At 35.1% G+C, this 16,766-nt stretch overlaps 1 protein-coding gene across 3 annotated transcripts in view; it reads left to right on the top strand.

The window, feature by feature from the left end:
* The window catches only part of AP3B1 (adaptor related protein complex 3 subunit beta 1), a 285,248-nt gene that overhangs the window by 131,193 nt on the left and 137,289 nt on the right, over positions 1 to 16,766 (top strand). For all 3 annotated transcript variants that reach the window (XM_012462113.2, XM_012462114.3, XM_012462116.2), the window contains exons 13-14: positions 41 to 173; positions 5,995 to 6,104. In XM_012462113.2, coding sequence (XP_012317536.2) covers positions 41 to 173; positions 5,995 to 6,104 — 243 coding nt within the window. The remainder of the gene's footprint in view (positions 1 to 40; positions 174 to 5,994; positions 6,105 to 16,766) is intronic.

The following is a 16,766-nucleotide window of genomic DNA, read 5'->3' as shown; positions in this document are numbered from 1 at the left end:
TAATACCAATGTGTAAACTAATTGAAATAATATCTTTTAGACCTATGTGAAAAGCCAGGATAAACAATTTGCAGCAGCCACTATTCAGACTATAGGCAGATGTGCAACCAACATCTTGGAAGTCACTGACACGTGTCTCAATGGCTTGGTCTGTCTGCTATCCAACAGGGATGGTAAGTTCACAGTTTCATTTTATTTTCTGTTGATTTATAATTTGAATATTATTGGTATTATTTCCAAGTTGTAACCTTTTTTAACTTTGCATTTTCGCTTTTCCAGGTATATCAGTAGTATGCTCACAATAAGTAGCATTTAATCCTTGAAGCACACATAAATATGCATATTCTGGATTTTTTTTTTTTTTTTTTGTAAAATAGGTAGTTAACTAGCAGGTAGTATTTGTTTTACCCCCACAGATAAAAGAAAATTTGTTTTACTTCTTTATAATTTAATCACCTTGATTGTATCCTTTTACTGCATTTTAATGGTATGTAAGTCATGCATAATATTGGTTCACCTGCAGAGGGTGCTAAAAGCAGGCAAATGACTATAACATGGAGAAGTGACTAGATCAAAAAATGTTAACTGTATACCTTCAACATTTTTTTCCTCAGAAATTCACCTAATAATTTTATATTCAAGATTAACCAGATTTAAAAGCCACCAATTTGGAGCAGCTTCATGTTTTTAAGCCAAACAATATCTAAATGTTTGGCTTAAAAACAATATGTAATCTAGAGTCCATATTGTTTTGTGGCAAAGCCTCAGTTATTTCTATGGATAAGACTTTAAAATAAATGAAGCTACTTAGAGAAAGAAAGAAAAACAAGCCAACTTTACCTTTAAAATAATTTTATTTAGAGGACTTTTATTATAATTGTGTATTTAATTACAATGAGACTTTTTTAGGAAAAGCATAATTTTCTGTGTAATATCATTAAAATTATATGTGGAATTAAAAATATACTTATGTCTATGTCATGTCTAGATATGGACATATATGATATAGCAGCCGATGAGATAAAACAACAAAATTGATTACATTTTATTTGAAAAATAACCTTTTAGTACAAGAATCCTATTATCCCTAATTATCTTTTCCCACATGTAGCTATCTTTAGGAAATAACATTGTTGAAAGTATTTCTGATGAAAAACATTGGAACAAAATTTTTCCCAGGTAACATTGATTTTTGTTATGAGTGTAAAATTTTAAACTTGCACCTGTAAACTCAAGATATTATGACGTAATATTTTTCCACATGTAATATTAAAACTCCAACTAAATGCTGACAGAAATTATCAAGAAGATATGTTGAAAAATTTTTTTGTCTCTACAAAGTAGTTAGTGGAGATAGGATGATAAATATCATTTACTCTATTTCTTTCTACTTTTAACAGTAATCCTTTTGTCTCTGTTTCTTTGTCACATGTTAAAGTATAATTTTAAGAATGTGTTTCAAAGAAATTTTCCTGTGTCTTTAATAATGACTTTCTTTTTGACCAAATAAAATATACACCTTGGGAAAGTAAGTTTGTACCATTAAAGATTATGAGCTAAGGTTTACCAGGGCAGTTGTTCTTTTACAGTTTAGTTGCATACAAAAAGCACCGGAAATTAGTTAGAACACTGATTAGTTCATTCAAATGCAAAATGTATTTCAAATTTTCTCAATTTTATTTTTTGACTCTTTTTTTTCTTCTTATGGAAAATTTCAGCCTTTGGATTTTAAAGCAGTTATTTCTGCTTCAGGTTTAATTTCTCAAAAAATATTTTTATTGACTTTAAAAGGTAAATATTCTACCCCTATATCACTTTTAAGGGAAGACTAGATTGTTTCATAATTAGAAAATGAAAGACTAATATAATATATACTCTCAAAAAGTAGGAGGACCACTAATTTAAATTTTGATATTGTAATGTTCAGGCATTTATTTTGATAAAACTCTTAACCATGTTTTTTTTTCCCCCTGCAGTTTGAATTTTAACAAACTTAAATTGTATTGTTAGATTATATTTGCATAATCATCATTAGCCCATAATACCTGATTAATTATCTCTGTATTACATATGCTACACTATTTTTTGTACTTTGGAAGTCTGGCTCAGTAAAAGTGAGAGGTAAAACAAATAAGGAGAATATTTATATCAAAATTAGTAACATAAAAGAAAATCATATTTTTAACTTTAATATAGCCATCCTGACAATAGAACCCCTTCCTCTTTGTATTAGAAGATCTACTTTTAAGAATAAATACTGTGAATGAAGCCTCGGTTTCTTTAAAATCTGTAAGATCTTTTGAGGCTCTAGGAATCTGTGATTCTTTGATTTTATATTGAAATGAATACCTCATTGTCTCTTCAAATAATGAATCCTTAAACCTCAGGGACAACATCTGGGCTCAATTGTTTTTATATATGTTTAATATATTTCTCCTGGACCTCTAGTTTTGTATGTGTGTTGTTAAGAACTTTTCTAAGCAGGCTTGATGCTTGCCCTAAAACAGTCCATTATTACTCTCTAAGATTAATTTGATAATTTTTTTTGGATCTTTAGTAAGAGAAATCTACATTTCAGTTGACTTAGGTAATTTATTTTAGGTAACACATTAGCAAAATTTACTTTTTTGAGTAATCTTATTTCCATCTACTCTAAATTAAAAGGATTGGGGCAGAAGACTTTGTTTTGTTTAGTTTTAAAAAATTCAGTAAGCATTTACTGAAGACTTAGATCAGTGTTGTGATCATGGCTCACTTAAATCAGTTGAAATATTTAATAAATGTTTATTTATTAATGAGTATATTAATAAGACATTTATTTAACTTATAAAAGGTTCCTGCCTTTATAGAGCTAATAGTCTATTGGAGGGAGATAGTGATATAAGACAAGTATATTACAGTCTTGGTGACCACTTACTTTCTTGCCAGCTATTTGCTTACATGTAGGAGTAGCCCACCTATGTTGAATGTTGCGGCTATCCTGAGTAAAATACCACAATCTACCCAATTCCTCATTTGTAAAATGAGTATGATAGTAGACTGTACTTCTTAGAGTTAAGTCCATTAAGTTTTGTTGAGGATAAGGAGGAAATTAGGAAAAATCTAAAACATCGGATCATTTTGTGCTTCTGATAGAGTAGCACCAAAGTGTTGAGGCCTTTGGAAACCAAGAGGTAGCATAAAGGAGAAGTAGAGTGGAATTACCTGAGGGGAATGAGAAGGCACCTGTGGTAGGCAGAATTATTGTGCTCCACAGATGCCCAGAACCTGTGAATATGTTACCTTACATGGAAAAAGGGACTTCACAGATATGATTAAGTCAAGTTTCTGTGGATGGGGAGATTATGTGGATGGACCTAATGTTATTATGTGGGTCTTTATAAGGTAAAGAGAGAGGCAAGTCAGTCAGAAGATGTCAGAAGGTCAGGGTGATGTGATTGTTGGAAGAGGTCATTGAACCAAGGAATGTGGGCAGCCTTGACAAGTTGGAAGGAGGAGGAAACAGATTTCCCATAGAACTTCCAGAGGGAACACAGCCCTGTTAACAGGTTGATATTAGCCCCATAAGACCTATGTTAGACTTCTGACTCTGGAACTGTACAATGATAAATTTGCATCTTTTTAAGCCACTATGTTTTTAGTAATCTGTGACAACAACAATAGGAAACTAAGTAGAGCTCCTAAAGATAAATGATGCCAAACACATATTTCAACCATAGCCAATCCTGCCTCTGCATGTAGGTAATTAAGTTATGCAACATTTTTTTCTCTTTCTTAGGCTAGTTTTGCAATAATGTATTTTAAAAATATAAATTTGATATACTATGGATTCTTTAAAACCACACTTACCAAATTTTGTTTTTCACAGTAATTACATAACCATTTATTTTTCTACTAGAGTGTAAGTTTGATGACGGCAGAATCTCATTCTGATTTACCTTTGCTTTCCTTATAGAATCCGGAGGTAATCTGTATAGAAGTAATACCTGTTTATAATAACATAGAACGTATATAGATAGAATGTACATCCTAATTCTGAGTTTGAATTCCGGACAAAGTCATATAATTCCAGTGCATCTCTCTTTCTTCATCTTTAAAACAATAGTAATAAGGTACCTGCCTTATGTTATTGTGAGAAGGAAATGAAATTTTATGTCATTTTGTAAACTAAAGCATTAATATTAGTTAGCTTTTAGTTAAATCATACTAGGTTTTTTTTGTGTGTTTTCTTTTCTCACTCTGTCACCCAGGCTGGAGTGCAGTGTTGTGATCATGGCTCACTATAGCCTCTACCTTCCTGGGCCCAGTTGATTCTCCTGCCTCAGCCTCCTGAATAGCTGTTACTATAGGCACATGCCACAACTCCTAGCTAATTTTTTATTTTTTGTAGAGATGGGGTTTGCCATGTTGCCCAGGCTGGTCTCAAACTGCTGGGTTCAAGCCATCCTCCCACCTTGGCCTCCCAAAGTGCCCAGTCAGTATTGCTTAATTTATTATTCCTATGGATAAACAGGTAAACAGTTTGAAATATATATATTTACTAATGATTAGAATGATGAATTTTGTTTATATTCTTAAAGGGAGCTTCATAAAAAAATACATTTTAGTAAAAAAGAGTAATAGGACACAAATCATGGTATTTCTAATATAATATTAAACTTTTGTGCTATATGCCAGGGGAATTCCTAATAGCCATGAAGCTGTTAATAAAAATATCAAAATAATAAGTAAAGACAATGTCGATTTATTTTTTTCACATCACCAGCATTAATAACACTTTATATAAGATTCATTCCATGATGTCAGGTTCTCAGGTGAGTTATATTACATTTCTTTACCAGTACCACCAAAAAGTAACTGCACCAGTGATTGGCCAGTTTTGTATGATAACTCAATCCTATAATCTCAATTTGAGGATCTGCTTCCTGTCCACTTCTGGTAGCAGTTGCTGTATTAGTTAAGGCACTGGCAAGAAACAGGTAGGATACTTAAAAGAGATGATTGAAGCAAATTTAGTGAATAAACTATTCACAAACTATGGACAGGATTAAGGGAAACCAACAAGGTATGATGTAACACCTAGGAACTAACAGGCTATCAGCAGTGGGAGGTCTTTACTATACCTAGGATTGAAGGGAAGGGGTGTGAGGAGCTGGAGCAGTGACCAAACTCTGCAGGAGAGAGCCGCTCGCAGTACCTTCAGTAGGGAATTGTGTGTGATACCAGGGAGAGGAGGCAGGCAGAGTAGGGGTCCAGGATAATAAATATCTCCCTGCACCCCCATCTCCTGCTGAAGCTTTCTATTGACTAAACACAGCTATAAGCCAGGGCAAAGGGAGTCTGGTTGAGGTAGTCTACAGATGGGCTTCTTAGGGCACAGTGCTGGGGAGAGAAAGTCAGAGTGGACTTACAGAACAAATAGAGACAATCCAGCTCACAATCCCACGCTTTCTGGCTTTGCAGTCCATGCTATTTCTATAGTAACATCTTTGGTACTGTCATTAATCTTTACTACTCACTTTTCTGGACATTTCACTTAAAGAATTTTTTTTTTCTTTTTCTTAGTTTTCTGTTTTCTACAGAATAGGGAAAATGTTGTTTAGATTGTAGATATTTGATTTCCACTATATAATTTATAGGAATAAAGGAGCAATATTTGAGGGCTCTGGTTAAAAGGCAAAGACATAGATCACTACGATAAGCAGCATAATCCAGCCTCTTTTGCTTTCTTGACCTAAAGATGCAGAGATAAGAAAGGAATTACAGAAGCTAGGAGACAACAGCAGAGGTTAGAAATTAAAGTTAACTCTTTTAGTTAAGACTGATGTTCACCCCTCAAATTTGGAAGTGTACTCATGGTTATACTTTTCACATAGTCTTTTAAGGCATGTATTAAATAGAATGTTTTTCTAATTTAAGTTTACATTTTACCAAGCATATTGCATTTGAATTGAATTATACATATTTAGTATGAATAATTTCTATCTTTTTCAGAAATAGTTGTTGCTGAAAGTGTGGTTGTTATAAAGAAATTACTGCAAATGCAACCTTCACAACATGGTGAAATTATTAAACATATGGCCAAACTCTTGGACAGTATCACTGTGAGTATCTATTAAGAGATGTGTGCTGAATTTTTTTCATTAAGCTGTAGTTTTGTTATAATAAATGGTCAGCCTAAAGGGTAGTGGTTAGGAGAGCTGAACTGTCTGGATCCCAATGCTGAGATTCTAAGATTTCTTGCTGTTATAGGAGAGAATTACAAATCCGAATAGGGAGAAGGACAGAATGAGCCTTATAGTATTAGATTGGAATTGGAGATAGCAGTGTGGGTTTTATATATCAATAGCTAGATGTTGGGTAATTATATATGCATGTACATGTATCATAAATGAAATGAATATAGAAACATCTCTTTCCCAGAGCTGTCCTTTGAGAGGAGTTAGAAATAATACCAGTGAGCAGACTTTGTGCACAGATCTTGTTTTTTCTTTTAATTGAGATATAATTTTATAATACCCCTTTGAAGTGTATCATTGGTTTTTGGTGGACTTGTAAGTTGTGCAACCATCACCAATATGTAATTGGAGGACATTTTCATCATCCCTTAAAAAAAATTCCGTATCTGAGACTCTCCAGCCTCCCTTTGCTCTGTCTCCTGGACACTACTAATTTACTTTTTTATCTTTATGGATTTGCCTTTTCTAGACAATATGGAGCCTTTTGTTTCTGGCATCTTTCACTTAGCATGTTTTCAAGGTTCATGCATATTATAGATTATAATACTTCATTCCTTTATATGGTAGATCTTAGTTTTTAAATACAAATCTTGAAGGGTGGAGCAAGATGGCCAAATAGAAAGCTGCACTGATTGTCGCCCCTGCAGGAACACCAAATTTTAGCAACTAATTACACACAAAAGAGCAACATTATAGGAACCAAAAATCAGGTGGGCAATCACAGTGCCTGGTTTTAACTTCAGATTGCTGAAAGAGGCACTGAAGAGGGTAGGAAAGACAGTCTTGCATTGCCAATGCCACCACTTTCCCATCCCCTGGCAGAAGCAGGGTGGCATGGAGAATCTCTGCACTTGGGGGAGGGAGAGCACAGTGGGAAGAGAATAAGAGTTTCTGCCTGGTGATCTAGAGAATTCTCCCAGATTTATCCAAGCCCACCAAGGTGGTACCTCTACTAGTCTGCAGGAATCTCAATATCATTGGGCTTGAGGTCCAAGTCCCTTTGAATAACCTGGAAAGCCTTCTTAAGTAAGATAGGCACAAACAAGCCCAGACTGTGAAGACTACAATAAATACCTAACAATGCCCAGAAACTGATGAACATCTATAAGCATCAAGACTATCCAGGGAAATAAGACGTCACCAAATAAACTAAGGCATCGGGGGCCAATACTAGAGAAACAGAGAGATACATGACCCTTCAGACAAGGAATTCAAAATAACTGTCTTGAGAAAACACTAAGAAATTAAGATACAGAGAAGGAATTTAGAATTCTAGCTGATAAATTTAACTGAGATTGAAATAGTTAAGAATAAAGCAGAAATTCTAGAGTTGAAAAATACAGTTGATATACTGAAGATTGCATCAGGGTCTCTTAGTGGCAGAGTTGATCAAGAAGAAGAATTAGTGAGCTTGAAGACAGGCTCTTTGAAAATATAGTCAGAGGAGACAAAAACAGAATAGAAAAGAATGAAACATACCTACAAGATCTTGAAAATAATCTCAAAAGGGCAAATCTAAGAGATATTGGCCTTACAGAGGAAGTAGACAAAGAGGTAGGGATAGAAAGTTTATTCAGAGGAATAATATCAGAGAACTTCCCAAACCTAGAGAAAGATGTTAGCATTCGAGTACAAGCAGGTTCTAGAACATTAAGCAGATTTAACCCAAAGAAGCCTACCTCGAGACATTTAATAATCAGAATCCCAAAGGTCAAGGATAAACAAAGGATCCTAAAAGCAGCAAGAGAAAAGAAACAACATACAATTAAACTCTAATACATGTGGCAGCAGACTTTTTAGTGGAAACTTTATAGGCCAGGGGAGAGTGACATGACATAAAGTGCTGAAGGAAAACAACTTTTACCCTAGAATAGTATATCCAGTGAAAATAGAAATAGAGACTTCCGCAGACAAACAAAAGCTGAGGGATTTCATCAACGCCAGACCTGTCCTACAAGAAATGCTAAAGGGACCTCTTCAATCTGAAAGAAAAGGATGGTAGTAAGCAAGAAGAAATTATTCAAAGGCACACAATTCAATAGTAATAGCGTGTATACAGAAAGCAGAATATTATAAGACTAGAATTGTGGTGTGTAAAGTACTCATGTCTTGAGTAGAAAGACTAAAACATGAACTGATTAAACATAGCTACAAAAACTTTTTGGTACATGGACAGTACAATAAGACATAATTAGAAACAACAAAAAGTGAAAAAGCAGGATAGAAATTTTATTAGTTTTCTTTTTGCTTGATTGTGTATGCAATCAGTGTTGTCATCAGTTTTAAATAATGGATTATATTAATAAGATAGTATTTGCAAGCTTCATCGTAACTCTAATCTGAAAACATTAAATGGATACAGAAAAAAATAAACAAGAAATTAAATCATACCACCAGAGAAAACATTAAAAGAAAAATAGGAAGAAAGGATGGAAGGAAGAGAAGAACACAAAACAACCAGAAAACAAATAACAAAATGGCAGGAGTAAGTCTTTACTTATCAATAATAACATTGAATGTAAATGAACTAAACTCTCCAATCAAAAGACTTAGAGTTACTGCCTGTATAAAAAATCAGGACCCAATGATCTGGTGCCTATAAGAAGCACACTTCACCTATAAAGATGCACATAGAATGACAATAAAGGGATGGAAAAAGACATTCCATGCTGGTGGAAACCAAAAAAGAGCAGGCATTTCTATACTTATATCAGACAAAATAGATTTCAAGACAAAAAGTGTAGGAAGATACAAAGAAGGTCATTATGTAATGATAAAGAATCAAATCAGCAAGAGGATATAACAACTTTAAATATATATGTCCCCAACACTGGAGCATCCAGATATATAAAGCAAATGTTATTAGAGCAAGGGTAGACCTCAATACAATAATAGCTGGAGATTTCAACACTCCACTTTCACCACTGGACAGGTCTTCCAGAGAGAATATCAACAAAGAAGCATTGGATTTAATTTGCACTATACACCAAATGGATCTAATAGATATTTACAGAAAATTTCATCCAAGAGCTGCAGAATACACGTTGTTTTTCTCAGCACATGGATTATTCTTAAGGATAGAGCATATGTTAGGTCACAAAACAAGTCTTAAAACATTAAAAAAAAAATAACATCAAGCATCTTATCTGACCGAAATGGAATAAAAACTAGAAATCAGTAAGAAGAGGAATTTTCTTTCTTTTTTTTTTTTTAATTGCATTTTAGGTTTTGGGGTACATGTGAAGAACATACAAGATTGTTGCATAGGTGTATACGTGGCTGTGTGATTTGCTGCCTTCCTCCCCAAGAAGAGGAATTTTCAAACAATACAAACATATGGAAATTAAACAATATGTTCCTGAATGACCAGTGGGTCAATGAAGAAATTAAGGAGGACACCGAAAAATTTCTTGAAACATATGATAATGGAAACCCAACCTACTAAAACCTATGGGATACAGCAAAAGCAGTATTCAAAGGGAAGTTTATAACTATAAATAAGGGCCTACATCAAAAAAGAAGAGTAACTTCAAATAAATAATAAATAATGATGTATCTTAACTAGAAAAGCAAGAGCAAACCAAACCCAAAATTAGTAGAAAAGATAATAAAAATCAGCAGAACTACAATCGGAGATGAAAAAGGAGATGTTACAACTGATACTGCAGAATTTCAAAGGATCCTTAGTGGCTACTATAAGCAACTATATGCCAGTAAATTGGATAATCTAGAGGAAATGGAAAACTTCTTAGACACCTAATGACCTCCCAAGATTGAACTATGAAGAAATCCAGTATCTGAACAGACCAATAACAAATAACAAGATTGAAACCATAATAAAAATTCTCTCAGTAAAGAAAAACCCAGGATCTGATGGCTTCACTACTAAATTCTACCAAACATTTAAAGAAGAACTAATACCAATTCTACTCAAACTATTCCACAAAATAGAAGAAGAAAGAATACTTCCAAATTCATTCTACAGGGTCAATGTTACCCTGATACCAAAACCGGACAAAGACACACCAAAAAAAAAAAAAGAAAGAAAGAAAAGAAAAGAAAAGACAACTACAGGCCAGTATCTGTTGAATATCAATGCAAAAATCCTCAACAAAATACTAGCAAACTGAATTCAACAAAACATTTAAAAGACCATTCGTCATGACCAAGTGAGATTTATCCCAGGGTTGCCAGGATGGTTCAACATTCATAAATTAAGCAGTGTGATTCATCATATCAACAGAATGAAGGACACAAACAAAAAATGATCATTTCAATTGATGCTGAAATAGCCTTTGATGAAGTTCAATATCCCTTCCTGATAAAAAACCTAGAAAAACTGGGGATAGAAGGAAGATACCTCAATATAATAAAAGCCACATGTGACAGACCCACAATTAGTATCATATTGAATGGGGAAAATCTTAGCCTTTTGTCCAAGCTCTGGAACACAACAAGGATGTCCACTGTTATTCAACACAGTATGAAGTCCTACCTAGAGCATTCAGACAAGAGGAAGATATCAAGGCATCCAAATTGGAAAGGAAGAAGTCAAATTATCCCTGTTTGCAGATGATATTATCTTACATTTGGAGGTATTTTGGGGTATAAGAGCATACCTAAACTTTACCTTTATTAGTTAAGAAAACGAAATGTGGCCAGGTGTGGTGGCTCATGCCTGTAATCCTACCACTTTGGGAGGCCAAGGCAGGTGGATCACCTGAGGTCAGGAGTTCAAGACCAGCCTGGCCAACATGGTGCAACCTCATCTCTACTAAAAATACAAAAATTATCTGGGTGTGGTGGTGCGTGCTTGTAATCCCAGCTACTCAGGAGGCTGAGGCAGGAGAATCGCTGGAACCTGGGAGGTGGAGGCTACAGTGAGCTGAGACCACACCACTGCACTCTAGTCTGGGTAACAGAGCAAGACTCCTTCTCAAAAAAATAAAATAAAATCTATGTGTTTACCTAGAGAGATAGCTAACACAAATGTAGTAAAATGTTAACATTTGGGGAATCTAGGTGCAATGTATCCAGAATTTTTTTTACTCTTCTTGTAAGTCTGAAATTATGTTTTAAAAAAAACCCAATGAATATTATTAGTTCCAACTGCATCACTTACCAACTCTATGTCCTTATGTTAAAGTCTCTATGCCTCACTTGTTATGTGTCAAATGATGATTGTAAAAGGACCTACGTTATAGTATTATTATAGGTATTAGCTTAGTTATGCTCTTAGGACACTGGCTGGCACATAGTAGTGCTATTAAGTCATTCTCTCTTACTTTATGCTCTTCTTCCCTTTAGAACCAAAGTTTTTGAAAGAACTGTCTGCAACAAATTTTATTCCTTTGGCTCAAACTCCCTCCTCATCCCATCACAGTTGGATTTTGGTTCTCCAGCATTTCATTAACTATGTCTTTCCCAATGTTGCTATCTCTTTCTTACTAAATCCAGTGGGTATTTGTCTGTCCATATCTTCCTTGATCTTTTCTTAGCATTGGACTACATTAACTACTTCCTTTTTGAAATAGTCTCTCCTCATGGCTTCTGTAATTTTTCTCTTCTTCCATTATTTCTTCTCCATTGTGTTTGCCTTTTACTATGCCTTTTCGCTGAGTGCTGGTTAATGTTTTGTCAACTGATGTTCTATAATAAATGCATTTGTAGTTTAGGGAGGAGTATATTATTTCCTTCTTTGAAGATGGGTTAATTTATATTCTGAGTCTCTTCAGAGGGATCATATTTGTGTAGTCAAAAGTAACAGATCACAAGATTTAGAGCCTACTAGTCAAGACCAATTTTTAATATCTCTGGTGGCAAAATTTTCTTTCCCTTAAGGTGTTAGTAAAGCTTGCAGGGAAGTTACACATTTATCTTAAAGCTAAAAATAACAAAATAATAGGCTTACAGAAGTAATTTAGCATCTGAGCTTCCACCCCATCTCTCAGCAGAGAGTTACTTTGTATTCATATTTGTTCTCACTGTTGATTCTAATAATCAATGCCAGGGCTTCTCATAGAAATTGTTTATGAGAGATGTAGGGTTAAGAGAGTAATTTGAAAACCAGATGACTTGGATTCACATTTGGTCTGTACCTTTTACTAGCTTTATGAACTTAAGGAAGTTACTTGACTTCTCTATGCTCCAGTTTCCTCATCTGTGCAATGGGGATCATAGTACTTAGAACCTTAGAGCTCTGTTGGGTGGAATAAATGAGTCAATGCATGTGAAGCACTCAAACAGTGCTCAGTGTAAGCTGTTATTAATGGCATATTCAATGTTTTGGAAGAAGACAGACTATGATAAGATTTTAATTTTGTAAGCTTTCTTATTACCTCTTTCATATTTTACTTATTGAACGTAACTTCAATAGGGCATATCATTTTCCAGGCAATATTCTAAGTAACTTAAAAATATAAATTATTAATTTTTTTTTTTTTTTAAAGAGAAAGAGAGAGAGAATAGGAAGGAGGAAAAAGGAAGAGAAAGAGAGAGAGAGAATGGGGAGGAGGGAGAAGGAAAAGAAAGAGGGAGAGAGAATAGGAGTATTGCTTTCTTGTCCAGGCTAGAATGCAATTTAGTAATGGGTATTGAAAACCTCTTTTATACTGATAATTATACTTAATGATGTAGTCAGGAAGGAATAAGGGAAGAAGATAACAAACAAACAGCCAACCAATATTTAATTTAAACCTATGAAATGCTATGCGATTACTGAGGAGTGATTTACTTCCAATTATATAGTCACCTTTGGAATAGGTGTGAGGTGGTAATGTATGTTTTGTGTATTTAAAGTGGAGAGTTCTATAAATGTTTATTAAGTTTACTTGTTCCGGGTCTGAGTTCAAGTTCTGAATATCCTTGTTAATTTTCTATCTCGTTGATCTATAGAATCGTTAGCTCTTCTTGTTGCATTGATCCTTTTGCCATTATGTAATGTCATTCCTCGCCTCTTTTGATCTTTGTTGCTTTAAAGTCTACTTTATCAGAGGCGAGAATTGCATCTCCTGCTTTTTGTTTATTAGTTTATTTTTACTCTGTTTGATTGGTAAATCTTCCTCCTTCTCTCTGAGTCTTTGTGTATTGTTGCATGTAAGATGGGCCCGGATGCAGCATACCGATGGGTTTTGGCTTTTTATCCAATTAAAATATATATAAGTTTAATACCGGCGTTTGATGCTAGCTGGCTGTTTTGCCCATTAGTTGATGTAAATTTTTTATTGTGTTAAAGTTCTTTGCTTTTTGATATATTTTTGGAAAGGCTGATATTGGTTGTTCCTTTATATGTATAGTGCTTCTTTCAGAAGCTCTTGTAAAGCAGGCCTGGTGGTGGTGAACTCTCTAAGTACTTGTTTGTTCGCAAAAGATTTAATTTTTCCTTCGCTCATAAAGCTTAGTTTGGCTGGATAGGAAATTCTGGGTTGAAAGTTCTTTTCTTTAAGGATGTTAAATATTGGTCCCCACTCTTTTCTGGCTTGTAGGGTTTCTGCTGAGAGATCTGCTGTAAGTCTGATAGGTTTCCCTTTATGGGTAACCTGACCTTTCTCTCTGGCTGCCCTTAGTATTTTCTCCTTCATTTCAACCCTAATAAATCTGGCGATTATGTGCCTTGGGGTTGGTCTTCTTGAAGAATATCTTTGTGGTGTTCTCTGTATTACCTGGAGTTGAATATTACCCTGCCTTGCCAGGTTGGGAAAATTTTCCTGAATGATATCCTGAAGAGTATTTTCCAACTTGGATTCATTCTCTTCATCACATTCAGGTACACCTATCAAACGTAAATTAGGTCTTTTCACATAGTCCCATATTTCCTGGAGACTTTGCTCATTCCTTTTCATCCTTTTTTCTGCATTCTTGTCTTCTCGTTTCATTTCACTGAGCTGGTCCTCGACTTCTGATATCCTTCCTTCTGCTTGATCAATTCGACTGTTTAAACTTGTGCATGCTTCGCGAAGTTCTCGTGTTGTGTTTTTCAGCTCCATCAATTTACTTATATTCTTCTCTAAATTGTCCATTCTCATTAACATTTCGTCAAACCTTTTTTCAAGGTTCTTAGTTTCTTTACATTGGGTTAGAACAAGTTCTTTTAATTCACAGAAGTTTCTTATCACCCACGTTTTGAAGCCTGCTTCTGTTATTGGAACACACGTGTAATCTATTAAGCCTTGTTCGTTACTGATGAGGAATTGCAATCCCCCTGTAGAGGGAGAGGCATTCTGATTTTGAGTATTCTCTACCTTTTTACGCTGGTTTCTTCCCTTCATTATATATTTGTCCGTCTGTCGTCTTTATAATTACCGACTTTCTAACTGGGTCTCTGACGTCCAACTTGTTGATTCCCTGCGCCGAAATCTGAGCAATCCACTGAGCCGGCCAAAACAGCGGCGTTAAGATTGATGGTGCTTTTCTGCCCGGGAATCTCCGGACTCTGCACCAAGAACTGGCGTGCTAAGGCACCAGCAAAACCGCCACGCTGGCCACAAGAGTCGCCCTGGCGACCCGTGGAGCTCCTCCACTGGGAATCTCCTGGTCCGTGAGCAACTAATATTCGTCTGAAAGTGTGGTGTCCTCTCGTTCTTTGCGCTTTCACTGGGAAGTACGTGCCCGAGCTGCTAATCATCAGCCATCTTGGATCTCTAAATTATTAATTTTTAATAGCAACACTTCGAGGAAAGTTCTCTTAATATTCCTATTTTATTTTTGAGAAAACTGAGGCACAAAGAGTAAGTTGCCCAAAGTCACATAGCTAGCAGGTCTGCTTTCTTAACTAGTGCTGTATTTTATAATCTATCTTTTTGAAAATTTCACTTTATTTTTATTTGACAAATAGTTAATTGTATTAGTCTACAGAGTCACCTGTACCTTTTCTGTATTTGGTTCACATACCTACTCAGTGACCAAGCCAAGATTTTTTTATTATTTCCTTTTGCTTTACCCAAATCATTGAAAAATTGGGAATCAGAGTGATATGGTCAGTGTCTGCCCCAGTGTAGAACAGATATTTGACATATTTTGATGGGAAATGAGAGAGTAAGCTTTTTTTCTCAAGGCCACTGAAATAGACATCTAGCATTCCTATCCACCAAGCATCAATATTCAGTCATGTCTTTAGTCATTTAACAACTATAAATACCCCTGCTCGGTCTAGCCAATAACTAATGAACTAACACAGAGAGCTCTAGATGGAAAAAGACAAAGAAGAGAGAACTCTAGATGGAAGAAGACAAAGAAGAGAGATATATACATGACTATATATATATTTACACACAATTATTAGGTTGCTGCAAAAGTGGTTAAAAACTGCAGTTACTTTTGCACCGCCCTTATAAATGTATAGCCGTAGACTAGAAATGTCTAACCAAAGTGCTAAATTTGAACTCTTGATAAAGAAGGGGACATAATATAAAGAAAATTTTAATAACCTGAAACTAAAAACGTTGAATAGCCAGGAAAACCAAGGCATGAGATGAAACGGAGGTCAGAATAAAAGGATTTTGAAGGTTTTATAGGAGGAAGAGAGTGGAGGGAAGTGGAATTATTATGATATCCTCATCTTGTGTTAAAAAAGTAGTAAGATAAAAATAATTATCTTGAGGTGAAAGCAATGGGATTAGTGGGGGAAGTAGTTAATACCTTGTTAACAAGTAATGGTAGAGAAGTATGTGTCTGATTATAAGAAGGAAATGGGAAGGTGGAGTTCTGTATGCCCAGACTTCTTGTGCAAAATTTAGTTAAAACTTGTGCTAGTCAAGTTGTTCTGATCCTGTTTAGAAAGGAAGAGGCAACTTTAAGTACTAGGATTTCAGGAGAGTACAGCTGCTGTACATAAAACCTGTAACAGTGTATGAGGCCTGGATCTGGCAAACCTTAGGCTTTCTTGGAAGAAAACTTTCTTCTATTTCTGTATATCCCTATCTGGGGTTATAGAAAATATTTTCGATGTGTCAACTTTTTTTTTTTTTTTAATGGCCTCTTGCTCTGTCACTCAGGCTGGAGTGCAGTGGTACAGTCTTGGCTCACTGCAACCTTTACCTCCCTAGTTCAAGTGATTCTCCTGCCTCAGCCTCCTGAGTAGCTGGGACTACAGGTGTACACCACCATGCCCGGATAATTTGTGTGTTTTCAGTAGAAACGAGATTTCACCTTGTTGACCACGCTGGTCTCAGGTGGTCTGCCTACCTCAGCCTCCCAAAGTGCTGGGATTACAGGGGTAAGCCACCGCACCTGGCTGATGCATCAACTTTCTCAACAGTTACTAGACTGTAAGGCAAATAAATAGGTCTTACAGCTCTATATAACAAAGCTTATTTTTACAGTTTTTGTTTTTCTCAGAAGATAACCATTAACAGATACAAAAATATGGTGAGAGTTCATTATTTATAAAGGAAAATAAAGGAACACATAGCAGCTTTATGAAGCCGGAAAACATATAAGAGGAAAGAAAGAAAACAAATATAAAATAAATAATAAATGTTAAAAATAATAAAGATGGAAGAAATAAATATTTGTCATCCTGAATACGAA

This window comes from Aotus nancymaae, unplaced genomic scaffold (genome assembly GCF_030222135.1).
Source record: "Aotus nancymaae isolate 86718 unplaced genomic scaffold, 86718_ANA_hifiasm-v0.15.2.pri h1tg000014l, whole genome shotgun sequence".
NCBI lineage: Eukaryota > Metazoa > Chordata > Mammalia > Primates > Aotidae > Aotus > Aotus nancymaae.
The sequence above is the reverse complement of the archived record's forward strand: the minus strand, read 5'-3'. Positions and strand labels throughout refer to the sequence as shown.